The 26,586-nt window shown below is 38.2% G+C and overlaps 1 protein-coding gene and 3 long non-coding RNA genes across 5 annotated transcripts in view; 3 read left to right on the top strand and 1 right to left on the bottom strand.

Moving 5' to 3' along the window:
- Positions 1 to 4,358: 4,358 nt before the first annotated feature.
- Positions 4,359 to 26,586, top strand: part of LOC121264666 — a 29,723-nt gene continuing 7,495 nt past the window's right edge. The window contains exons 1-4 of one of the 2 annotated variants that reach the window (XM_041167950.1): positions 4,359 to 4,680; positions 7,846 to 8,051; positions 10,080 to 10,190; positions 10,266 to 10,416. In XM_041167950.1, the coding sequence (XP_041023884.1) occupies positions 4,423 to 4,680; positions 7,846 to 8,051; positions 10,080 to 10,190; positions 10,266 to 10,416 (726 nt within the window). In that variant the 5' untranslated portion in view covers positions 4,359 to 4,422. The remainder of the gene's footprint in view (positions 4,681 to 7,845; positions 8,052 to 10,079; positions 10,191 to 10,265; positions 10,417 to 26,586) is intronic. The other variant, XM_041167951.1, reaches the window with a different exon arrangement.
- LOC121264669 lies at positions 13,919 to 17,940 on the bottom strand. Its single transcript, XR_005940542.1, has 3 exons — positions 17,930 to 17,940; positions 15,222 to 15,226; positions 13,919 to 14,148 (listed from the first exon to the last, which is right to left on the bottom strand). It is a non-coding gene; the product is annotated as an uncharacterized LOC121264669 (long non-coding RNA).
- LOC121264667 lies at positions 23,327 to 25,605 on the top strand. Its single transcript, XR_005940540.1, has 2 exons — positions 23,327 to 24,070; positions 24,184 to 25,605. It is a non-coding gene; the product is annotated as an uncharacterized LOC121264667 (long non-coding RNA).
- On the top strand, positions 25,901 to 26,352 carry LOC121264668. Its single transcript, XR_005940541.1, has 2 exons — positions 25,901 to 26,160; positions 26,206 to 26,352. It is a non-coding gene; the product is annotated as an uncharacterized LOC121264668 (long non-coding RNA).

Below are 26,586 nucleotides of genomic sequence, written 5' to 3'. Positions count from 1 at the left end.
CCTAAACGTAAGCTTTTATGCTGAACCACGAAAATCTATGTGTCTCTCTTTTATTTATTTTTATTTGCTTATTTATTATTTATTTCATGGATGAACGCGAAGAGTAATCTGTTGTGCAATTTTTGGCATCAACACATCTCTTCTTGAAAAACAAGTGGGCTATTTCTTTGCAAAATTATGCTCAATTTCATATGTGGCAATTCTGCCAAGATCTCTTCTTTAGTTGGGGAAGAATCTGCACGAATCGGATTTTTTAAGGGTGGCCTAAGCCACCATGTTGCCAACCACAAGGTAGGTTTGACAACCAATGCGAGTTTTTTTTTTCATGAAATAGCTATTTTCAATACTTTAACTTAGTTAATCTATGAAATTGAGATAAATTGCACTCTAGAATCAAGAAAATTATAAACAAGTTCATAATGAATTGTAATCATGTCCAAACACATACTGTTCTTGGATTTTTGAAACTACAAATTGCATACATTACCAAAAATAAGGTAATGTGAATTTCATCCGCTTCAAGGTTACAAAATTACTTGTTTTCATGATAGCATTGGTTGACATTTATTTTGATTCCATCTAAAATGATGCATAATTTAAAAAAGAAAAAATCACCGACATTCGAAAGTGCGATCCTATAGGTATCAATTAAGAGTAGTGCCACATATAGTCGTAAAATATGCAAACATCCTGTAATTGTTTTAAAAAATACTGGGGTTCACTATTAAAATATTAATTTTTTTTTTCATGTGGATCCTATATTTAATTATTTTTTAAAGTAATTGTGCAACTCTTGCGCACTACACAACTGCAAATATAATTTCTCATTAATTAATTTGTGCATTTCGTTTGTAATGTATACATGAGATTTTATTATTGCCCTGTGCCTAAATACCTATTGCTTGACTATTAAAGAACTATAAGCAGCTTCATGTTTGTTTAACTCATGCAGCTATTCTAGATTGTAAAAGGGTCTTCCTACCAATACCGATAAAAGTTACTGATAGCTGGATTGATAAGAGTAAATTTTTTTTCACATATTTTTTAAACATCTTCAAATATATATATATATATTTTTTTAAAAAATCAATTCACTAATAAACACTTTCTTAACCATTAATTTTTTTCCTTTTAAAAAACTAAGTACCGGTCGATTTGGGTCCAATTTATTGGTCCTCCAACATTTTCGTTGTAAAAGTGTTGGAGGCAAGGGTAAAAGTGTAAAAGCGTTCGAGTAAGTAGCAAGTCAAACTCTGTCCGTTTAACTTTTACTCAAGTACTAGTTGAGTTCAAATTTAACACCAAGTTACAAAATAGTCGTAAAAAAATTGTAAGCTAATATTTTTTAGGGTTTGTAAGTCTTGCATATTCTTTTTTAAAAAAATAATTTTTCATGTCAATATCATATTCATCCACATTTTTCAAAGAAAATGTGTATGACTTATACATTCTAAGATTGTAAATATTAGTTATACAAAATAAATTATTTATCTTATAACTTTATCTACAAATGATATGTTTTTGTACATATCTATTTGGCAATAAAAGAGGCAATAACCTCATGAGTCATGAATAGTGGATTTTATTTGTGTTCAAACTATCCTATTTGCATAATTACATTTTTATCCTCATTTACACAATTATGTTTTTATAATCTAATTCATCATTAAAAATACAATTAAGTCTTCTATTATTCTAATATTAATTAAAATATAATAATAATTGTAAAGAGATTTTCTCCCATTGACCCACATAGTAAGCCCGCGAGGAGTTACTAGAAAATAAGGCAGAAAAGCCCAATCCTGCAAGATCAAGCCCATATGACCTTGTTTTGAAAGGAGTCGGTGGGGCCTTGAAGGGTTTACGGCCCGTGAGCAAAGCATTCCCATGGAGTAACCCCTGCGTGAGAGAGTAGACGGTATGGAAGAGATGAGACTCGCTATCCTGACACTTCCTCGATGGTACCATGCTCTCGAGTACCTGCTCAGGCAGACGAGCAGGAAATAAGGAGAGCCTTTGATAGCAAACGTGGACGAGCTACTAAGGACGTTTGCAGGGTAAAACAAGTAAGGGAACTATGTTGCATTAATGACGTCACTCTCTGGGCTGCACGCTACATTACTGATGTCGTCCCAGAAGTCACGTCGTATTAAAAGATCTTGACTAAAGTAAACAGCTGAAAGAACATAGACCCCACAGGGGCAGACACAAATTGTCTCGACCTGCATCCTAGTATAAAAATCGATTCTCATGCATGAAGAACTCTCACTGAACTCTCTAAGCTTATATGCAAACTCTTAAGGTGAAATACTAATTTTGGTATTGGAGACTCCCTAGCTTATACCAAGGCCCCTATTCCTCTGAGTTTTCTTTGTGTGTGTAGGTGAAAACCTAAAAATCCGACTTACTGGATCCCAATCCAAAAGTATACAAAACACAATGTTAACAACAACAACAATAATAATGATGATGAAGATAATAATGAACTTACAAATAATCTAAATTGAAGATTTTGGTTCATTGAACTTTTGTAGAGCAAATTAACAATGTAGGGCTTTTTTATATTTCTTTTTAGATTTAAAATTAAGCATCTTTTGTATATAATATTATTTGAAAAAAATAACAATTATCTTCATATTATTTTTCATTGTAATTCATAAAAATAAATCATAGTCATTAGATTAATAATATTTTCATTTTACAAAATGCAAATATTACTTTTAGGTTTTTATTTATGTATCAATTTATAATTGGTCTTTAATTTATCATATTTACTATTTTATTTTTTGTGGTAACACATTTCATATTAATCTATTTGTAATGCATTTTTTAAAGAATTAATAATACTTTTTATCATTTAAAAAATTATTTTGATAAGAACATGCTTTTATTTTCTAATCTCAATATTGCCATTCCAAGTTTCAAAAGATTAATAATATTATGTTTAAGTTAAAAAATTGTCTTTAAATCTAAAGAATAATATTTTATTATTATAGGATATCGTTTAAAATAATAATAGTTATCTTTATATTATTTCTCATAATAATTAATCATAATGAATAACACTTTTTAAACTAATATTATTTTCATTTGAAAAGAATATTATACTTTGAAATTTAAAATGAATAGTCTATTTTTACATTTGATCCTTCTAACAACATTTATATCCAGTAGTTTTTCTAAAACAATTAAAGATAATATTATTTTATTTTCTTCATTTACAAGAACAATATTATTATTATTATTATTATTGTTATTATTATTATTATTATTATTATATACATGTCTAATTGGTTTTGTAACAAGTGGAACAATGCATGTATTATTATAATTCTAATATAATGAATTCTAAACATTTGATTTGTTATGTGTTCAATAATTTTAGATTTTTTATTTCTTTAAATTTTCTAAGTATAATTATAATCATTTTAAAATTTGCTGGATAGATTTATGATTATCTTTACATTTATCATACTTGTTGTTCTAATCTATATACATCTTAAAATTCATATTTACCACATAAAAAATACAGTAGCATTTTCGACAAAAAATGCGTTCCTTGCACGTAAGCTCTTACCTAGTCTCTTCATATTATAAAAAATGCTAGAGTCATCGAATGTTGGGTCCGATATTTTTTTGTGATTAAAGAAGTGTTTTTTAGTGATGTTGTGATTTTTTTAAAAAATGTTTAAGAATATAAAAAAATGAATAAAAAAATACAAAAAAATATTTTTGTTCTTATCGGGACTGGTCTTATACTATTGCTCTTATATTATATAGGAATGCTATTCAGTCTCCTACGTCACACAACACACCTATTTTAATTTTTTTTATTTTTATTTCTACTAAATTAATTTTATTCTTATATTCATTATCCATATACCATATACTTGCTAAGAAAAAAATAAAAAAAGATAAAAAAATAAAGTAAATGTATCGTGTAAGAATGATGAATAAAATTATTCATATATTTATATATATTAATGATAATATATTCAAACAATATCTATAAGGAAAATACTATTTCCACATAAAATTGTTACCGAAATCTTCTAACGAATTGTATTTTATTTTTTTAATTTTTTTTAACTTAATGATTAATGAAGTATTTTTAAATGAATTTGTGATTTTTTTATATTTTTTTAAAAGTATTTAAAAAAAATGATTGAAAAAAAGCAAAAAAATAAGAAAAAAAAAACATTTGCCTTTCTGTAGAAGATTTCGATAGCAATGGCAGTTTCCTATCTATAATATTGAATTATGAGATTTCTTCTTATTCAAAAAATAGAATTATTAAAATAATAAATTACGAAATTATTTGAATTATATAATAACGGAATTTAGGGAGTCAACTTTCTTTACTTACCCGTATCGTTACTCTTGCCTCTTCTATGAGCCAGTCCTTCGGAAAAAAAAGTAAAAATGTCTTCCTCGTACCAGTCATCACGGTCATCTGCAACTCATAGAAGAGCGGCTACGCCACCAATTGCAAACAACACGGCCTCTTCCGGATCCATCCAGCAATATGTTGACCCGGCTCCGACCCCACGGCCCATATTCCAGTTTCTCGGGTTCGGCTTCATCCTATTCCTCGTCTTTCTTCAGTTCCTCCCCGCTACTCATTTCCGACACCCCTCTGATCCTCTGAGAAGCTGGACCCCTTTTGATGATTCTACCGCCGTAAGTCACCTTTTTCTGTTTTGAATTTGTAATAACTTACGTTTCTCATCATGAATATGTTTCCATTCCTCTTTCTCATTATTGAGAAATAATAGTTCAGATGTGAGTGTGTAAGTGCTATGTAATTATTTTGAAAAGTGAATAAATATGAAATTTATATTAAAAAAATTAATTTTTAACACTACAGCTCACTTTTTTTTAAGGGGGTTTATGGTGTTTGCCCACTCTACGATTATAGGTATGATTATGAATATTTTTTTCATTTCTTTCGTTCCAAAATTGCATTAGAGCCACGTGAAAAAAAAAATCGTTCTTTTACTCTGTTACAAAAGGAAGAAGAAGACTCTAGAAGAAATGAGAACCTTTTCTGAATTATTTTCCGTAAGTCATACAAAGCCCCAAAACTCTGCTTTTATACTAGTTTCAGATTTTGGGGTAAATCACAAAGGTTCTTTACAAGAAAAAACTACAAGCTAACTATCTGCCACCTCATTTGCTTACGTGTACAAATGTTAAGTAAAATGAAATACATTCTGTAATATACTCAAAGCCAAACAAGGTAAGTAGATTGACAAGCAGCGTAACTTTTTTCTTGGGGGTTGCTTAGCAGCACGACTTGGTTATTTTAGCTTAGCGGGTAGTTGAATGTAATGCTGGTGGTTTTGAAGGTAATTGGAGCAGTTAATGTGGAATGAGGCTTTAGTGGGCAGTCCTATATTGTCCGCTTGTTGATCGTTAATCTTGGTCAAGACTTGTGAAGTGAAAAAAGGGAATATGCCTTGTTTTTATTAGTAGTAAAATAAATAAATATCATTCTATGTGCAAGAAAAGTGAGGAGTCTATGGATCACCGATTATTGCATTGTGATGTGACTATGAGTTTGTGGAATGATATCTTTGCTAGAGCGGGGCTCCATTGGGTGATGCCACGAAGAGTTGTTGAATTTTTGGCCTCCGGGGTAGCTCTCAAATTGTAGTGATGTGGAAGATGATACCAATATGGCTATGGCGATGCATATGAATGGAGAGGAATGGTCGCAGCTTTGAGAATCGTGAATGGATGATGGACGAGCTTAGAACTTTTTTTCTTCAAACTTTATTCCATTGGTCGATTGTAATAGACTTTAATGGCCTAAATGTACATGATTTTCTTGTATCATTAGACACCCATGCATAGGTGTTGCTCTTGTATATGTCCCATGTACTTGGCTTCGCCTTTTTTAATAAAATTCGTATTTACCGATAAATAAAATAAATATAGGCCCTAGGAAATGAAAAGCACACAAGAAACACAAGAACTCCCCCTTTGATTCTGAGAAACATAAAAGAAACAAGACTTGCCTTTTCACCAAGCATGGGATGAAAGAGGTTAGAATTTGGTCATTTTCTTCTTTTCTACTTTTGTCGACATATTAATGTTAGCAAGTATCTCTAGTCGCTCTCTTGGGATGTAAGGTATCTTCTCTACCCCGAAGTATCTTGGCTTACCTTTGGGTGCTCTCTTTAAATCAGAGCAGATTTGGAACGTAGTGATTGAGAAAGTGGAACGCAAACTGGTATCTTGGAAGAGGTTGTATTTGTCTAAAGGTGGTAGGCTCACCTTGATTAAAAGTACTCTTTCCAACTTACCCACCTATTTTTTGTCCTTGCTCCGCTACCAACATAGGTTGCCAACTGTATTGAGAAACTACAACGTGACTTTTCGTGGAGTGGTTTGGGGGACAAGTTCAAGTTCCATTTGGTTAATTGGTCAATGGTTTGTACTCCAATTTCTCGGGGTGGACTGGGATTCATAACTTGATGAGTTCAACCAAGCTCTAATGGGAAAATGGTTGTGGCGGTATCAACATGAAAGCGGGGCTTGTGGAAGGCTGTTATAGATGCACATGTTGGGGAGGTATGGGGTGGGTCTATGGAAATACATTAGGAAGGGTTGTGAGTTCTTCCGTAGACATACACATATTGTAGTGGGTGACGACTCTTGTATCAGAATTTGGTATGATAACTAGTGTGGTAAACGAAGTCTCCAAGACACTTTCCCTACCATATTTGGGCTTGCACAAGTGAAGGATGCAGTGATAGCGGACCACTTGATTTGTTCTAGTGGCTCCCCTCAATGGAATGTTGATTTCATTAGGGCAGCTCAAGACTGAGAGTTGGAGGTGATCACAAAGTTCTATGCAGCACTGTATTCCGTACGTATGATCGAGGGTACCATGGATAGGATGATTTGGAGGCCTTCCATGAAAGCTTAATTCACTATTAGATCACTCCACAAAGTTTTAACGAGTCCAGGCATGCACACATTTCCATGGAAAAGCATTTGACAGACAAAAGCTCCTTCCAAAGCTGCATTTTCCGTTTGGACAACAACATTGGGCAAGATTCTCACCATAGATAACTTAAGGAAACGTTGGATAATGGTGTTGGATTGGTGTTGCATGTATAAGAAAGATGGTGAATCAGTAGACAATCTGTTTCTACACTGCAAGGTGGCGAGGACTTTGTGAGATTATTTGTTTACAGGACTTGGCATATCGTTGGTCATGCCTTTTAGATTAGTGGATTTTCTAGCTAGCTGGAGAGGTCTCTGAGGTAATTTACAAGTCACAGCAATCTGAGAAATGATCCCTATTTGCATTTGTTGGTGTATATGGCAGGAACAAAATGATAGAAGCTTCGAAAACCGCGAGAAGACAATGGAGGAGCTGAAAGTCTTTTTCTTTAAAACATTGTTCTCATGCGTAGGGGCCATTGTTTGTAATGGACTAAATGTCCATGACTTTTTACTATTAGTTGTAAACTCTAGTTAGGTATTTCTCATGTATACTCCTTGTGTATTTGGGCTTTGCCTACTTTTATGAATAAAATACCTTGATTACCGATAAAAAAAAATGTTAGCAAGTGCTCAAAATTCAGTTTCTATGAGAATAGCTGTTGCTGATTGCTAAGATGAATGATCATATTTTTACACCTTGGTGAAGCTTTGCATGATGCATTTGAGTAAACTTCATTACCGATGGTTTGAATGAATCAATATGTCATATTTCTGATCTCTCATGTTTGATGTCAGTTGACATTAAAACATTTATATATTCTTTTTTTTTAAAGTAAGAAATCTTAATTAGAAGGTTAATATATTCTTGGCTATCGCAATATTTTCCTGGGAATTTTGTTTCTATTTTTCCTGTTTAGTCAAGCCGAATACTCTCGTCTTAAATTATTACAGTTTGGGGCTACAAGTGATGGGAATTCCAGTTCTGCTGCAAAGAACAACAGGGAGGATGGAATGGTACATGTTGTGTCATGGATGGACTGTCTCGATCTTCGCTTGCTTGCTGTTCTTGCTAACTCAACTCTATTAAGCTCGAGGTTGGTTTCGCCTGATGAAATCTAGTTGTTACAGCTTTTAGTTCTTATTATATATTGATTCGAAAGATCTGATAATAGGCGTGGGCATGATTTATAGTAAGTGTAAAGACCCAGTCTGAGATTCAAGCTTAGCCTGTCTTCTATAGGTATGAAAAGAGAGGGAAGAAGAATCAAAACTTTTACCCTTTTTATTCTTACCTAGAGAAGATGGGCTGGGCCTTTACATTAAGAATAGTAATTTTCTTCCATTATGACCTAAAACATATGATCTCTTGTGGAGGATGATCCCCTCTTGCATATTGTGGAGTAGTTGGCGCGAAAGAAATGATCGTAATTTTGAAGAATGTGAAAAGTAGGTGCCGGAGCGCTAGTTTGGATAACCAAGTATTTTGAGGTATTCTTAGATATTTCCTTCCCAAATATTACTCAAACATAGAACACTTTTCAATTTCAAATCTTCAACCTTTTCATCTAATCATTACAACTATCCCAAACTTCCAAACAAAACACAAAAAACAATACAACTTTTTCAAATTTCAAAACAAAAAATAATATTAAAAAATAATATTCAAACAATTTTTAACTTTATAATATTTTTATTCAACTTTTTCTCTCTCCCTTCCCAAAACCCAATAAAACATCTTAACTCAAATCATTTCACTACTATTCACAGATATTCTGAGATATTCTAAGTGCCCAAACGAGCCCTAATCATCTTTCCTTAGCATCCTCTTTCATTGGATGGGGTCCAAAACAGTGAAGTTTTTTTTGTTTCTTTTTTTCAATATCTGGTGGCACTTTTCCCATTTCCTAGTTATGTAGATATTTGGTATACTTCCTGTGTATTGGGGTAACACCCTTTTATCGTTTTAATAAAATCTTTACATTAAAAACATGCAGTTCATTTTTTATGCTAGCATAGAAACAATAATTTGTGGTCCTACATTTAATACTTCTCCCCGTCATGACAAAGTTCTCTTGGCAATGGCCATAATTAACAAGAAAAGATTTTGTAAAATGAAAGAAGACCAATTCCTGACTTGTTAATATGAATGAGACAGCTCCTCAAATTATTGGTGAATCTATGAATGATATGTATGAATTGCACAGAAAAAAATTCAAATATAAGTCATTCCAGAGAAACATTCCCATCTTGATCAATAATTCTACAATATCTAAGTCAACTAAACTGAACAACAATATAATGCACAGCTTGATAAATTCATTCTATGAATGTTATGTATGAATTGCATTGAAAAAAATCAAATAAAAGTCATTCCGGATGAACATTCCCATCTTGATTAATAATTCTACAATATCTAAGTCAACTAAACTGAACAACAGTATAATGCGCAGCTTGATAAATCAATTCTGATTGCTCTTGGTTACAAATGATTCTGTTTTTTGCTTCCATAAAATTTTTCTCACATCCCCAAATTGTCTTGTTTCTTCAAAGTCTTCTAATATGCTTTCAAGTCAGTAATTATTAATAGGACAGGGGTGGCTTGGGTCATGCCCAGAAGAGTTAGGGATATTCTGGGGTGTTGGACAGGAATTAGGGGGAATGCACAAAGAGCTGCTGTGTGGAGAATGATCCCTCACTGCATTATGTGGTGCTTGTGGCTAGAAAGAAATAGGATGTGCTTTGAAGACATGGAGCGTTCTTTGGATGAGCTAAAGCGATTCTTCTACAATACTTTACTTCTTGGGCTTTGGCCATTATTTGTAATACTTTTCATGACCTGCTTGTATCTCTCACTAGTACCTAGATGTAATTAGGCATGCTCCTTGTATACTTCCGCTGTACTTTGACAATGTCTTTATTTCAATAAAATTTTACTTTTACCTATAAAAAAAAAAGTTATTTCCAGAATTTTTTATTGTGGCTTTTGTAATGATCTAGGTGGACTGGCTAATTTATTTGAAATTGCATGACACAAATGATGTTACAATAGATTATGCTTTTCCAATTTAATTTTTTTGGTCATTTACCTCCTGATTGATTCCTCTTGCTCTTTCATTGTCCAGATATCCACATCTGGTTTTCTTTCATTTCTTTATCCCTAAAGGGAATGAAGACAAAGTTTCCTTTTTCAAATTAAAAGTTCTATTTCCACATTCAAACCTCGAAATTCATGGGTAAGTTGTTGCTTATTATAAAAGTTTGTTGTTAAGTCCATTATTTTTTCTTGTGCATTAACATTTTTACAATAGGCAGGAGGAAGTGAAAGAAATAATTGCAGCTGCCATTTCTGGAACACAATTTGCTGGATCCAGCTTTGTGGAAGTAGCACCTTTTATCATTCCAAGTGTGCACCAGTCCTTAACCAAGTTCATTTATATCTCACCAAACATACTAATGAAGGTTTGTTTTCTCCCTAGATGCTAAATTTATTTCTGAGATTTGTTTTTTTTTTTTTTTCCTGTTGGATGTTATCATTTCAGAAAATTAAGCTTTTATAAATGAAATTGTAAGTTTTGGAAAATGAAGAAATATATGAAAGAAATTAATTACACGTATATCTGTATGTGCGTTTATATATTTTATCCCTGGGCTTTTAGGCATCTGAACTAACCTGTCTCAATAAGATATGAAGGAGCTGAGTGGATTACTACTGGTGATTTACAAAAGTGAAGGAATTTTAATAAATGGCAAATGGGGGCACTCTTATGCAAATCTAAATTGTAAAGCCCATGAGATAGGTAAGATAATCAAAGATACCGATAATGCAGAACAACGTCTTTCAATGACCACAGTGCTGCAGAATTTTCTGCAGTGGCCAAGTCTCACCTTTACACGACATGTATGACAGATTCTACCATATATAAAATGCATCAAACTTGAATTTTATCATCTGCATATAATGTGATTATGCCAATGCTTGAGTTCTTGGACAACATTTTACGAATTCTCAAACAAGTGGCCCTGCTTTTTAGTCTTATTCTAATCAACCTGTTGACATGTATATGCTATAAGGACAAGATATATCGTTTTAGACCTAAAGGGAGTCATTACCTAGAAAACTTTCAGCTGTGTGCTACAGGGAAAATCAAGAGGCAGAATCTGTCCACTTGAGTTTCTTTGATTAAGATAAATTCTTTGCACTTTCTAGCCTTAGGGTTCAATTTTTTGAATATTAGAAACAATGAAGAACAAGTTAGACTAAAGAAATATTTGGAATTTCAAATAGATGCTCACAGAAACTTACTTTGAATTCAGCTTAAAGGCTGCCAAAGAATTGCAGCCTCTAGGATCCTTCAGGACTTGAAAGATAGTGCGGTTGGAGTGTGAAAGGAGGGTTATCATGCTGATATAGTTGCTAGAAGAAAAGCAGTGATTTTCGCTCGGAATTGGAGAAGAAAATTTACTTTTACTTACCAAACAATGAAGGAAACAAGAGGAAAAGGGAGTTGTAGAATAGGGTTTTGAAATTAGGAATCCCGTCTAATCACCTGCATTGAAGGGGCTATCAGTGACTGTTTTCTGAAATTTTCTCGAAGAAAAGTGTTGAATACTCGAGGGTTTTCTCAGCTATGGGCTGTGGAATACCTGGAGGAGCCTTCCAATATTTTCTTGCTTGAACTCTTGATGAAGAAATTGAGGGAAAACAGACTGAGAGTGATGGCCGGCAGAGGAGAGAAGAATGTTTGCTTTTATAGCAAGACTTAAGGTTTATACAGGAGAAGACTCACATGAAAACCGACCCCCAATTGACACCAGGGCTGTGCCAGAGTAGGGTTCCTAGAAGCTTCCTATTCTAACTTTTAACTAACCGGGTAAAAGACATGATGCGCTTGTGCGGTCCTTGCGTTCCTCATTATTTGTGCTCCTAGAGTCCTAGAATTCTGGCACAATATCGGTTGTATTTAAGGCAGTGTTTTTATTACCATACATATCCTAATAGAAGTCAATTTCTTTTATGAGAGAAATATACTTTCCATACATAACAAATTAGCATTTAACACAATCAATCTACACTTTAAAAAAGCAAATAGCCGCTGGATTTCTAAAACATACAAAATTACACCAATAAAAAAAGAACTCTAATTTCTAAAACATAAAAAAACTTCAGGAACTTGGGTATGACAGTCTCCTCATAGTCTATCCCATGAGTTTGGGTAAAGCCGTTTGCAGTAAATCTAGCCATATATCTTTCCCCCATTTCATCAGCCTCTGCTACACTGTGGGCACCCATTTACATCCTACCGCGTTTTTTCATTCAGATAATTAAACAAGGTCCATGTGTTATTCTTGTGAAGAGCTTTCATCTCTTCCCTCCACTTTGGATCCCCAAGAGCCTCTTGTAAACATCAAGGAAGAGACACGGACGACAACTTGGAGATAAATGCGTGATAGGATGGTGAAGGATTTTGGTGAGAACCTAAATTAGAAAGAGGATGTTGAGTAGAAGTCCGGACTCCTTTACTTGTGCAATAGGAAGATCTTTGTCATCAACAATTAGTAATGAGTCTAGACTTGAGTAGCACTAGGATTACCTAAATCAGGATAGGATGGTGAAGGATTTTGGTGAGAAACTAAATTAGAAAGAGGATGTTGAATAGAAGATCGGACTCCTTTACTTGTGCAATAGGAAGATCTTTGCCATCAACAACTGGTAATAATGAGTCTAGACTTGAGTAGCACTAGGATTACCCAAATCAGGAGACGATGCGTGGCAGGGTGTAGAGGGAATAGTTGTATCCTTCTAATTTATGGACTAAATTGTTTCACTTGTGGCAGAAAAAGTTTGGGCTGGTGCATTGTTAGAGCGAACCACTTCAAATGAGGTGTTAAGGTCTCGTTTGAATAGTGAGATGAGATGAGATGATCTATGAATAGTAGTAAAATGATTTGTGAATAGTAGTTAAATGGTTTGAATTAAGATGTTTATGGGGTTTTGGGAAAGGAGAGAGAAAAGTTGAATGAAAATATTATAAAATTAAAATATTGTTAGAATATATATAATGTTTTAATATAATTTTTGTTTTGGGTGAAAAAATTAAATTATTTTTTGTGTTTTATTTAGAAGTTTGGAAAAGTTGTAATGATTAGGTAATGACTAGATGAAAAAGTTTTTTTTTGATAGGTAATAAAAAATTTTGTATTCATAGAATAGGCAAAGCCCAGGTACACAGGAAATATACATGAAAAATGCCTAGTTAGAGGTTACAAAAGAAAGAAGAAAATCATGAACACTAAGTCCATTACAAACTATAGCTCCCGCCCAAAAGAACAATGACTTAAAAAAGAAAACTTTAAGCTCCTCCAATGTTCTCTCTTGATCATCGAAACATCGAGCATTTCTCTCCATCCAAATACACCAACACAAGCATATTGGGACCAATCTCCAAATTGCCGCTACCTGAGAATCACCGTATAGACCTCTCCAGCTTGCGAGGAAATCCACCAATCTGCAAGGCATAACCCAGGACAATCCGACTCTTGAGAAAAAATATCCCATATAACCTTGGCCACCTTGCAATGTAAAAGCAGATGATCAACTGACTCCCCATGCTTCTTACACATACAACACCAATCTAGGACAATAACCTGTTGTTTCCTCAAATTATCAGTAGTGAGAATCTTGTCCAAAGATGTTGTCCAGGCAAAGAAAGTTGCTTTTGAGGGAGCTTTCGTCTTCCATATACTCTTCCACGGGAACATAGACAATCCGGAGTTCGTAAGCTTTTGATAAAAAGAACTGACGGAGAAAATATCTTTCTTTGAATGATTCCAAAGCAACTGGTCTCTGGTGCCCCCTGGAATACTTGCAGAATATAATGTCGGAAAGAATTCCGTAATAGACTCCACCTCCTAATCATGAACTGCCCTAATGAAGTCAATATTCCATAGAGGGGGTTTGGTGGAATGAGACAGATTCTTTTCAGCTAGAATTTGTTGTAGTTTGAGATCTCCGGGCATGGTAAGTTTCGGAATATGTCACAGATATCCATCTTACCGACCGTACTCTATTGCACAATCATCTAGGTGCATTAGGTGAACTCAGATTCAACTGTATTCGTTGCTTTTCTTGTGCTTTCACATTGTCACCTGAAAACTTGTCAACATATCTTTGGGAGCCTATTTCAACTTTACCTGGTAAAAGTTTGCCGCAACTTTGCCGCTACCCCTCCCCCACCCTAGCCGGCATGTGGCATTTCACCACCGCAATAGACTTGATCGACGGGCCCCGGAGCTGCCGCTGAGGGCCGACCGGTGTCGGTCCTCCCTCTGGCGATCGGATTTCGCAGCTTCTGTCTCGGTTTTCGTCGTCTGTGTAGTCCTTCTGTGCCATCTGTTGCTATTGTTTGTCCCTGTCTCTGCCTCTATCTCCTGCGTCCGTCTCTGTCTCCGTCTCTCGGTCGTTTGCCTCTGTCGCTGAAACCAGATTTGTCTCTGTCTCCCTACATAAATGCCGCCACCCTCCCCACTCTAGAACGGCGTGTGACCCCTCACCACTGGCACAGATAAGGTCGACGGGCCCCGGCGACTCCGCCGGGGGCCATCCGGCGTTAAGCCCCTCTTCGGCAAATGGGTTTTTTTCGCAAAAACCGACCTGGATGAAACTCTGTTCTTTTACTTTAAGAAGATGAAGTTGGAGTAGTAGGGAGCAGTGGACACAGAGGGATTTGACGATGATGATGCGCGATGTGGACTCGTCTCAGTTGGAAGGCGAGAGGTGGTTGAAAGTGGAATAAAAAACTTTTTTTACGAAAGAGAGAAAAAATAATTTTCGTATTTCTGAACGTAGCAAAAGGATAGCTAAGTTTATGTGTCTAGGGGGGATGACAACTTCGTGGGTGGCTAAGGGGATTGAGGATTGTTTAGAACTTATTTGTCATGAAGGTTTCTTCAGAGAGTTAAAGATGGGTAATGGAGTTTTTATCATTCAACATCATGCTAATGCAAGGGGCAGCTTTCTACAACTCTCAGAATTCTGGAATGGGAGGAGGAAATGATTGTTGGTAATTCCGGAGGGTGCTAATGGCATTGGATTGAAAGGCTTTCTGCAGTCCATTCGAAGTGTTACTAGGGAGTTTGGAAAAACAGTGGGAAGGCCGTCCTCAGTCAAAGATGCTTCGTACGCTGCAGTGTTGAGGTCATTGGCGGGTAGTCCGGTCGAGAATAGCTTAGCGGCAGAAGGAAAGAGTAAGGCACTTGTAGGAGACAAAGGCTGTCAGGTAACATTGGGAGAGGTGGATGGGGTCTTGTGGGATGTCAAAGCTCAATTGAAGGGAGTTATGGAGTATGCTGATGATTAAAGTGGATAAAGGGCTGGACTTAGTCGTGGGTTTTGGCGGTGGGCCGAGCATGGATGAGGGAGGGCGAGGGGTAGATCCTTCGGGTTTGAAGGCCACAAGTGTGTTAGCAAAGGGCGTTTCAACGCTGTCATAGATTGGGTTGTTGGACTTGGCATCTTTATCCATGCCAGTGTCAATATGCCTCCTGAGGGAGCTGTAGGACCTCAATTATCATATGCAAACGGGGTTTGGTACTTTTGTCTAGGGTTCATCCTTAGTTGAAGACGGGGGGACCCTCTAGGGTCTCGAATATTTTGGAAGAAACAGTCAAACCTCCTTTGGAAGATGCAAACGGGGTTACAAAAGGTAGTGCTTCCCCTTCCTGTGTTACGGAGGGTACAATAGGGCTAGACAAAGCGACACAACAATGATCGTTGGGGGGTGGTGCAGAGTCAAGCAATGTTGGTGGAGGGGAGGAACCTGTAATGGTGGCAGAAATAATGGACACTAGCGGTTTGTCGTTGGTGTCTCATGTGGGGGAATGTTTGGAATCGGGAGTGCAGTTGGGTATGGTGGCTGGAGATAATGTCGTTCCCTTGGTTTCTATCCCTCCGAAATATAGCGGGTTCATCATCAGATTGGGTTCTGAATAAAGTTAATGGACTTCAACAAATCCTGGGGCTTTCATATGGAGAACAGGGAGAATATGAAGATCAATTTAAAGCTCTACTCACTGTGATTGAGGCGAGTCACGCGCTTGAAACCAAATCACATTTTAAGAAAAGCAGGGAGTTAAAGCGTCTTCTATGTTCAATCAACTACAATGCTAAGGGAGGTAACTCAAGTCGAGGGAAGAATAAAGGGAGGGCATTGTGAAGACGATCTCGTTGTGGGATGTTCGGATAGAGGATTAGTTTTATGGAAACAAGGGGTTGGGGTTGGGGAGGTGTGTCCAATTCGGGCTTAGTGTATTTTGGGTAGGTTTCATGGGATTTTTGGGTCATTAGGTGTTTTCTTGTATACGTCCAGTGTACTTGGTCACTCCTATTGATTTATATATATAATATTTTTACTTATAAAAAAAAAAAAAAAATTCCATAGAGGGGTGCCGTTTGAAACGACCAGGAGATCAGCAACCGATGCCTCCTTTACCCTAGCAAGTGCAAAGATGGCAGGGAAGGTATCTCTTAAACAAAGGTTACCACACCACATATCAAACCAAAAAGGGACATGCGAACCATCGCCTACAATAAAATGTTCATGTCCATGGAAGGACCCCCAAAGGCTCCTAATATTTTTCCACACACCCACTCCATGAGTGCCACGTACCTCATTCGAGCACCATCCTCCCCAAGCTTCCCCAAACTGTGAGTCAAGAACAGACTTCCATAAGGCCTCCCTTTCATTTTGGTATCTCCACAACCACTTAGCCAACAGAGCTTGATTGAATTTCATCAAGTGGCAAATCCCTAACCCTCCCCCAGAAATTGGGGTACAAATTGTTGACCAATTAACCAGGTGGAATTTGAACTCATCTCCCAATTCACCCCATAAGAAATCCCTTTGTAGCTTCTCAATGCAGTTAGCCACCTTAGTGGGAAGTGGGAACAAAGATAGAAAATAAGTGGGTAAGTTTGAAAGAGTGCTTTTAATCAAAGTCAACCTACCGCCCTTTGACAAGTAAAGCCTCTTCCAAGCCGCCAATTTGTGCTCCACCCTTTCAACTACATAATTCCAGATCCTTACAGATTTAAAGGAAGCACCCAACGGTAAGTTAAGGTACTTCATAGGAAGCGAATATATCTTGCATCCCAAGGTAGTAGCTAAAATCTCCACATCGGGGACAACCCCCACTGGCACTATTTCCTACTTTGCAAGGTTGATACTCAAACTTGACACAATAGCAAAACAAAGGAGTACTGCCCTCAAGGCTTGGACTTGTCCAAGGTGTGCACCACAAAAGATAAGTGTGTCATCAACAAATAACAAGTGAGAAATGTTGAGATCGCCATTCCCCACTAAGAAACCATGCAGTAACCCACCGCCCACCAGACCCTCAATCATGTTGCTGAGAGCTTCTATGACAAATAAGAAAAGAAGAAGAGAAAGCAGATCTCGTTGTCTTAGGCCACAAGAGGATTTGAAGAAATCCACCGGTGATCCATTTACCAAGATAGAGAAACGAGCTGAGATATAAAATTCTACCAATTTCTGCCATTTCCCCCCAAAATCACATCTTCCAAGTAAGTAAAGAAGGAAACTCTAGTTGACATGATCATATACTTTCTCCATGTCTTACTTGCAAAGTAGCCCGGGTTCTCTAGACTTCAATCTACCATCCAAGACTTCATTTGCAATAAGTACCGAGTCAAGAATTTGTCTACCTTTGACAAAAGCATTTTGTGGCTTCGAGATTAGTTTTTCCACCACTGAGCTTAATCTATTTGCTAACACTTTGGAAAGAATCTTGTACATCCCATTCACAAGACTAATGGGGCGATAGTCTTTCACATCCCGAGACCCCACATTTTTAGGAATGAGGGCTAAAAAGGTAGGATTGAGACTCTTTTCAAATCTAACATTAGAATGAAATTCAAGAAAGACTTGCATAATATCTTCCTTGACCACCTCCCAACAAGCTTGAAAGAAACCCAAAGTAAACCCATCCGGACCAGGAGCCGTATCACTTGCCATACCTCTAATAACATTGCCCAATTCCTCTTCTATAAATGGCCTTTCTAACCACCCTGCACTCTGTTGGTTTAGATGAAAAAATTGAAAAATTGAAAATTTGAAATTGAAAAGTATTTGTGTTTGTGGTGTTTGGATGTTGAGATAGGATGGGATGTGTAGATACATATGGTAAAGATCTTACTCATTTTTTTCTCTCCATACACATGCACACTTTTTTCTCCTCGTTGCTTCCTATACCGCTTTTCACCATTGGCAATGTTAGGTTAATATTTTCTGAAGTTTAGATGATTATGATGGGCCGTTCTATAGAAGTGGGGATTGAATCCAAATGCTTTATTTTGTCAAAATTTGGTACTGATGGTTTGTGAGTTACTGAGAGAAGCTGGAAAACAGAGCAAATGGTGACGTTGGGTCACTCTTCAATCCAGTGGCTGGGGAAGGTATTAGAGGTGAGTCTAAGCAGGGGGAAAAAGGAGGTATATTCAGTAACGCGAGACGGTTACTGTAGTTTGATTGCTCAACGATGTGCAAATAGGAGAGGGAGGTATCTTGAAATTTCAGAGTACAACCAGGGGGGAAGGAGGAATGTTTTATGTATTCCTGAAGGAGAAAATGGATGGGGATGGAGGAAGATGAGGGAGGTGTTGATGGAGCAAGGGAAGGAGGTCACTAAAGTGGGTGGTTTGTCTGGTGGAGGTTTTCAGAATCACGGTCAAGGGGCACTGAGACACCATGCTTGGTCGTATAAGGAGGCCCTGTCTGCGTCGATGTTGAAAGCACACATGCGTGATGGTGGCACAAGAGTCTCTGACAGAAGGCAAGGGCAACGGCGTTGGGAGGGCAAGACAAATGGAGTGTTGAACCATTTCCATGGCAGGGGCACTGTGGTGTGTCAGGAGACGTGGGATGTCAGGAAGAGGTTGTTGGAAATGCAGGGGCAGCTACGTACACTGCAGAGAGACATGGCTGCAATAGTGGAATTTGTTGGTTCATTTAAGGCTAAGGAAGACACCGGGGATTTAAAAGGGAAGACACAAGTTATGGGCCATGGGCCATGGGCCTACCAATGCCCAAAATGAGGCCCATCAGAAATTAAAGGGAAAAGGATGGGTTGTGTGGCAACAGAGGGCTGGGCCATCTCAGCCCAATAGTCAAAATGTAACCCTGGTTGGTGATGGATCGTCTAGGCCCAACACGCAAAACTTGAATGGGGCTGGGCCGTCTCAGCCTAGGGCCCATAGTGGCAGTAAGCCGAAAGGGGAAGCCCAACCCGCATCGTCTGTCGAGAGCCCTAGCCCATGCCTTCCACCCGAGTTGCACAGTCTCGGGTTTGTGTCGGACAGTCAGCCGATGGCGAATGGTACGCCGACGGTAGCACAGACGACGCCGACGGTAGTAGAGGAGGCCGCCGATGAGGTGTCGTTGGCGTTCTATGCGAATCAGGCTCTGGTGGGGTTCGATATGCGTTTTTCTCAGCCTAAAGAGGTGCAGAACTCGCCGACGAAGGGTGGTGGGATGTTCCTGGCTCTGTCGGACTTGTTTGTGAAACATTTTGAGAATTTTGAGGTGGTTGAGGAAGAGGAGGACTTGGATGATCTGAGGCACTCTGTGGAGGATGAAATGTTCATCCTTGAGGCTTGCGGGTTGGAGGAGATTTCGGTGGGGAGGTTTTCAGAACTTGAATAACAAGATGGGGGATCCTATCCCATTGAATTACTATTTCCCTGATCAAGCCTCAGATTGGGTAATACATAAAGCAAAAGAAATTCAACATGTGGTGGGGATTGAATGTGATGGGTATGAGGAGCAGTTCATAGCTTTGTTAACTGCTATGGAAGCTGAACATTGCCAAAAAAAGAAGGGGGACTCAAAGAAAAGTCGGGAACTAAAAAGATTGATGTGGTCGATGAACTCGGAGGGTAGCTCTAGTAGGAATAAGGCAAAAGGGAAGGGGCTGACTTTTTTCCAATGAAACCAAAGATTGTATCTTGGAATGTCCGGGGTCTAAACGAATTAGAAAAGCGCATTCAGATTCGGTATTTAATTCGTGAGTGGAAAGCGGACATTGTTTATTTACAAGAGACGAAGCTGAAGATGATCAGTAGGAAGACTGTGCGGAGTTTATGGAGCAGTATTTATGTTGATTGGGTTTACTTGGCCTCTTCAGGGGCATCAGGAGGAATTGTGGTGATGTGGGATAGGCGGGTGGTGGAGAAAGTAGAGGAATACATAGGGAGATATACGATAACATGTTCTTTTAAATGTGTATCAGATGGTTTTTTGTGGGCATTTGCAGGTGTGTATGGACCGAATCAAGATGTAGACATAAGATTGATGTGGGATGAGCTTGTAGGGGTAAATAGTTGGTGGAAGCTTCCTTGGTGTATTGGGGGGGACTTCAATGTGGTTTGTTTCCAAAGTGAATGTTTTGGAAACAGAAGATTGACACCAGCAAGTTTGGAGTTCTCAGAATATATTTTTGACTTGAATTTGATTGACCTTCCACTTGCAGGGGGTTTAGCCACATGGTCGAATAATCAGACGTGGTCTCGCTTGGATCGTTTCTTAATTTTATCTGAATTGGAAAGTCATTTCCCAGACGTCTGGCAAACGCGTTTGGTACGCCTAGCCTCGGATCATTGGCCTATTATGCTTGATTGTGGAGGTATTCGTAGCGGTAGAAGGTATTTCAAGTTTGAGAATATGTGGTTGAAGTCTGAAGGCTTTGTGGAAAGGGTCAAACATTGGTGGATTTCATATCATTTTGAGGGTACCCCCAGTTTCATTTTTGCAAATAAACTGAAAGCATTAAAAAGAGACTTAAAGGAATGGAATTAGCAGTCTTTCGGCAATGTAGAGGAAAACAAAATTACTAAGTGGAGGGAAATACATGATTTAGAAAGAATACAAGAAGGGAGACCACTTACTGAGGAGGAGCAAGCATAGAAAACTTTGTTGGTTGCAGATCTTGAGAGGATAATCCGACAAGAAGAAATGTCATGGCGCCAGAAATCAAGAGCTCTTTGGTTAAAGGAAGGGGACCGAAGTATGAAGTTTTTCCATAAAATTGCAAACTCTCATAGAAGAAATAATACCATTGAGGTGCTGAAAATTGAAGGGGTTGAGTGCAGAGAAGAAGAGGTAATACAAAATCACGTGGTCGATTTCTTTGGAAAGCTCCTCACTCAGCAGGTGGGGTGGAGGCCTACTTTGAATGTATTGGTTTTTGACACTATTGAGCCGGGGGATGCTGCTAGTATGGAGAGGGCTTTCGAAGAGGAAGATGTTTATGATGTAGTAAGGAAAATGGCAAAAGATAAGGCTTCCGTCCCTGATGGTTTCTCTATGGGTTTTTTCCAAGAATGTTGGGAGGTGATTAAAGAACTTCTGAAGGTGTTTCAGGAGCTTTTCTCATTTGGAAAATTTGAGAAAAGCCTCAATACCACTTTTCTTGCTTTAATTCCAAAAAATGTAGGGGCCATTGAGATTACAGATTTTCGACCTATTAGCCTAGTGAATGGTACATACAAGATTATTGCAAAAGTGCTTGCTAATCGTTTAAGCGGGATCTTGGGGAAGATTGTTACTAAGCCTCAAAATGCATTTATGAAGGGTAGACAGATTCTTAATGCGGCCTTAATTGCTAATGAATGTCTAGACAGTAGATTGAAGGCTGGTAGCTCAGGGCTTATGTGTAAGTTAGATATGGAAAAGACGTATGATCATGTTAACTGGGATTTTCTTCTACATCTATTGGGTAGGTGCGGTTTTGGAGAAAGGTGGAGGTCTTGGATCAGCTGGTGTATATCCACGTTAAGATTCTTTGTGTTAATCAACGGCAGCCCAGAGGGTTTCTTTCCGAGTTCTCGTGGCTTGAGACAAGGGGATCCGTTATCTCCTTTACTTTTTGTTATTGTTATGGAGGCACTAAGCAGGATGATCTCGGCTTTAGTGACTAATGGTCTTATTAGTGGTTTCCAGGTTGGATCGCCTAGTAGGGGTATCACTACTATTTCACATTTATTGTTTGCAGATGATACGCTTATTATGTGCGAAGCAGATCAAGATCAATTGAAGGCTGTGAAGGCACTGCTGCTTTGTTTTGAAGCAGTGTCTGGTTTAAAAGTGAATTATGATAAATCCAAGTTGGTGCCTATTGGAGAAGTTCAGAATATAAGGGAGTTGGCTGACACACTAGGTTGTAAGATAGCGTCTCTCCCTATGAGTTATTTGGGATTACCACTGGGTATAGCCTCGAGGGCACGCTCTATCTGGGATAAGGTGATTGAAAAAGTAGAGAGGAGACTGGCAGATTGGAAGATGATGTATTTGTCAAAGGGGGCCGGATTATGCTAATTAAAAGTACACTTTCTAATCTACCCACATACTTCTTGTCCTTATTCCCTATACCGGCAAGTGTGGCGGGTCGACTTGAGAAGTTACAAAGAGATTTTCTGTGGGGGGCTTAGGAGAAGAGTTTAAATTCCATCTACTCAAGTGGGAGACGGTGTGCTGTCCTATCTCTAATGGCGGTTTGGGTATCAGAAATTTGAGGTTGTTCAATCATGCATTACTTGGCAAATGGTTGTGGCGATATATCAAGGAACCAAAAGCCTTATGGAAGAATGTGATCGAGAACAAATATGGTGATTTAGGGGAGGGATGGTGTACGAGAGAAGTTAGAGGGGCCTCTGGAATGGGGCTATGGAAACACATTAGAAGATGGTGGCAGGTATTCTATCAACACACTAGACTGCAATTGGGTACAGGTTCCAAGATCAGATTTTGGAAGGATGTATGGTGTACTGGTAGTGCTCTACAAGATTTGTTTCCTACACTATTTTTGATTGCAAATGCTCAAGATGCCATGGTGGCGGAGGTTATGGAAGTCGCAGGAAGGAACATTCACTAGAATATCAACTTCAACCGAGCGGCACAGGATTGGGAGATGGAGAGTTTTGTAGATTTTTATAGTCTCTTGTATTCTTGTCGTCCAAATTTCCAGCATGATGATGATCTGTGGTGGAGTCCAGCAAGGAAGGGAGTGTTCACTGTTTGTTCCTTTTACAAGGTACTTACACAAGTTCCTGAGATATAATTTCCATGGAAAAAGCTTTGGCGCAATAAGGCTCCTCCCAAAGCTTCTTTCTTTGTGTGGACAGCGTCGTTAGGTAAGATTCTCACTACGGATAATTTGAGAGAGGATAATTATTGCAGACTGGTGTTGCATGTGTAAAAAAGGGGGTGAGTCGGTGAATCATTTACTCTTACATTATGAGGTAGCCAGGACTATATGGGATGAGATGTTTAACAGATTGGACATAGCGTGGGTCATATAAACCTAGCTTGAAACAAATAAGTTTTAACCGACTCCAACACAAAGATTTAGTAAACACATCTGCGAGTTGATCGGTAGACTTCACAAAAGGTGTAGCAATGTCATCACTTAGTATCTTATCTCGAATGAAGTGACAATCAATCTCTATATGTTTAGTCCTCTCATGGAACACAGGATTAGAGGCAATATGCATTGGGGCTTGATTATCACAAAATAATTGAAGAGGGGTAGGAGTTGGAAACCCAATCTCTTGAAGGAAGTGTTGCAACCATGCCAGCTCACTAGTAGTGTGAACCATTGCCCTATATTCAGCTTCTGCACTAGACCGAGCTACTACTGCTTGTTTCTTACTCTTCCATGTAGCCAAGTTACCTCCTACAAAGGTACAATATCCAGTAGTAGATCTTCTATCTGAAGGGGATCCTGCCCAATCAGCATCTGAAAAGGCTTCAACCCTAAGATGTCCATTTGGTCGATACATTAATTCAAGGCCAGGTGCTCACTTAAGATAACGAAGAATATGAATTACAGTATCCTAATGTGAGACCCTAGGTGTTTGTAAAAATTGACTAAGTACACTCACTGCATAAGAGATGTTTGGTCTAGTGATAGTGAGATAATTTAATTTCCCAACAAGTCTTTGATACCTACCTAGATTTCCAAACATGCCTTCACCAACTGTTTCCATTTTCGAATCCTGAGTTACCTAGTACTTTATACTCTCCACCTATTGCTCTTTGCAAAGGTACTCGATCTTGTGTTACTCAACATCCGATTAGTCAATTTGTCTCATATCATGCCTTATCTCCTTCATTCTCATGTTTTACCTCTCAACTTTCAAAACATTCTGTTCCTAAGACAGTTCAGGATGCTTTATCTGATCCGGGATGGAGGACAGCTATGAAAGATGAAATGGATGCCCTTCACCATAATGAGACATGCGATCTTGTTCCACTACCACCTGGTAAGCATCCTGTTGGCTGTAAATGGGTATATACAATCAAATTTCATCCTGATGGTTCTGTGGAACGTCTGCAAGCCTGCCTGGTTGCTAAGTGTTACACTCAAACATATGGCATTGATTACGAGGAGACTTTCTCCCCGATTGCCAAAATCTCCTCTATTCGAGTGTTGATCTCTCTTGTTGCTAATTTAGACTGGCCCTTATTTCAGTTGGATGTTAAGAATGCATTTCTGCATGACGACTTGCATGAAGAAATTTATATGGAGCAACCGCCTGGGTTTGTTGCTAAGGGAGAGTGTTAGAGTAGGTAATGGTAGAGGATCACACTCAACACTTGAAGCTGCGTCAGAGAAATAGGGTATGGACTCAAAAAAGGTAACATCAACACTCGTGAAGTAACGTCTAAGAACAGGACTATAACAACGATATCCTTTTTGAGTCCGAGAATAACCAACAAAAAAACACTTGGTAGAACGTGGATCAAGCTTATCAAAACCTAGGCCAAAGTTATGAACATAGTAAACATACCCAAAAATTTTTGGAGGAAGGGTAAATGGTGGAGATGAAGGAAACAAGATGGAGAAAGGAGAGGAACCATCGAGAACTGATGAAGGCATACGGTTAATAAGGTGACAAGCAGTAAGAACACCATCACTCCAAAACCGTTTAGGAACATGCATGTGCAGTAAAAGTGCTCGGGTTACATCTAATAAATAACGATTTTTACGTTCAGCCACCCTATTCTATTGGGGTGTATAAGAACATGAAGTTTGATGAACAATTCCTTTGCTACTTAAGAATACTACGGCACTAGATAGATATTCTCTAGCATTACCAGAACGCAAAATCTGAACCCTTTTGTGAAATTGAGTTTTAATTTCTTTCCAAAACACTTTGAATATAGAAAGGAGTTCAGATCTTGCCTTCATTAGAAACACCCATGTCACACGAGAGTAGTCATCAATAAATGTGACAAAATATTGAAATGTGTTTGATTCAATGTTGATTGGTCCCCATATATCAGAGTGAACCAATTCAAAAGGACTCAAGGCTCGTTTATCAACTCGAGGTATAAACGACACACGATGATGTTTAGTAATTTGACATGCTTCACAAGGAAAGGGAGACACATTTCCTAGATTCCTGACCTGACACTTTAAAAGGGAAAGAGAAGGATGACCAAGATGACAATGCCATTCATAAGCAGATGATGTGGATGTAAGGGCTCGAGTGGGTGACTGTTTAACATCAAGATAATACAAGCCACCAGCTTCATGCCCCGTACCAATATTGTTTCCCGTCTTGAGATCCTGAAAGACACATGAAGAGGGATAAAAGGTTACTGAACATTGAAGACTTTGAGTAATTTTACTAATGGACAACAAACTAAAGGGACAACTAGGAGCATATAGAATAGATGATAAGGATATAGAGTCAGTGAGCTCAGTGGATCCAATGCCTGTAACTTTAGCAAGAGAACCATTAGCGAAAGTGACACTTTTTGGAAATGTCACAGTATCAAGACAAAGGACGGACTAGTCAAATGTTTATTAGCTCCTGAATCAATGATCCACGGATTTTGAATGGATGAGACAAGACATGAAGATGCATACCTGAGTGGGTAAGAGTAGCTGTGGAGGATGAAGCTCGTGTGTGACCCAAAAACCGCTCATACTCATCTTTCGATGTACTAATCATACCTAAGTTGGAGTTAGTTGACTGTGATGTAGTATCTTGGCAAATGGCCAGATTAGCAGACCCAGATGGTCTACCATGTAGATCCCAACAATAGTCCACCGAATGGTTAGTGCGACCACAACGGGTGCACTTATGAGGCTCTCAACCTCGAGTGCGATTACCTTTGGCATCACGTCCCCCACATACACCTCTACCACCTTGGCCTCCATGCCCACTAGGAGCAACATAAGAGGTAACCGCATCATATAACTGTGACTTAAATTTAGTTGTCATATCTGAGAAACTCCACACAATATCACAACTGAACTTGGGGATTGAAACTCCGCACAATATCTGAGAAAAATCACAATTCAACTTAAAAAATTAGAGAAATACTTATAAAAAAAAAAAGAATTCCAGAAACGCAATCTGGAAATGTAGATACTTAGCCCAAGTACCCAAAAAACAACTTGAATACCACAATTTCGGTCTTGTATAGGCTTGAACCGGCGGTTTCGGGCCTGTATCGGCCTGTTTCGGGACGTATCGGCTGTGTTTCGGGTCTGAACCGATACCGGTTTAAAAACTGAGTTGAAACAAGAATAAGCTATCCTAAACGA

The sequence above is a fragment of the Juglans microcarpa x Juglans regia genome, chromosome 5D (assembly GCF_004785595.1).
Source record: "Juglans microcarpa x Juglans regia isolate MS1-56 chromosome 5D, Jm3101_v1.0, whole genome shotgun sequence".
Lineage (NCBI taxonomy): Eukaryota > Viridiplantae > Streptophyta > Magnoliopsida > Fagales > Juglandaceae > Juglans > Juglans microcarpa x Juglans regia.
The sequence above is the reverse complement of the archived record's forward strand: the minus strand, read 5'-3'. Positions and strand labels throughout refer to the sequence as shown.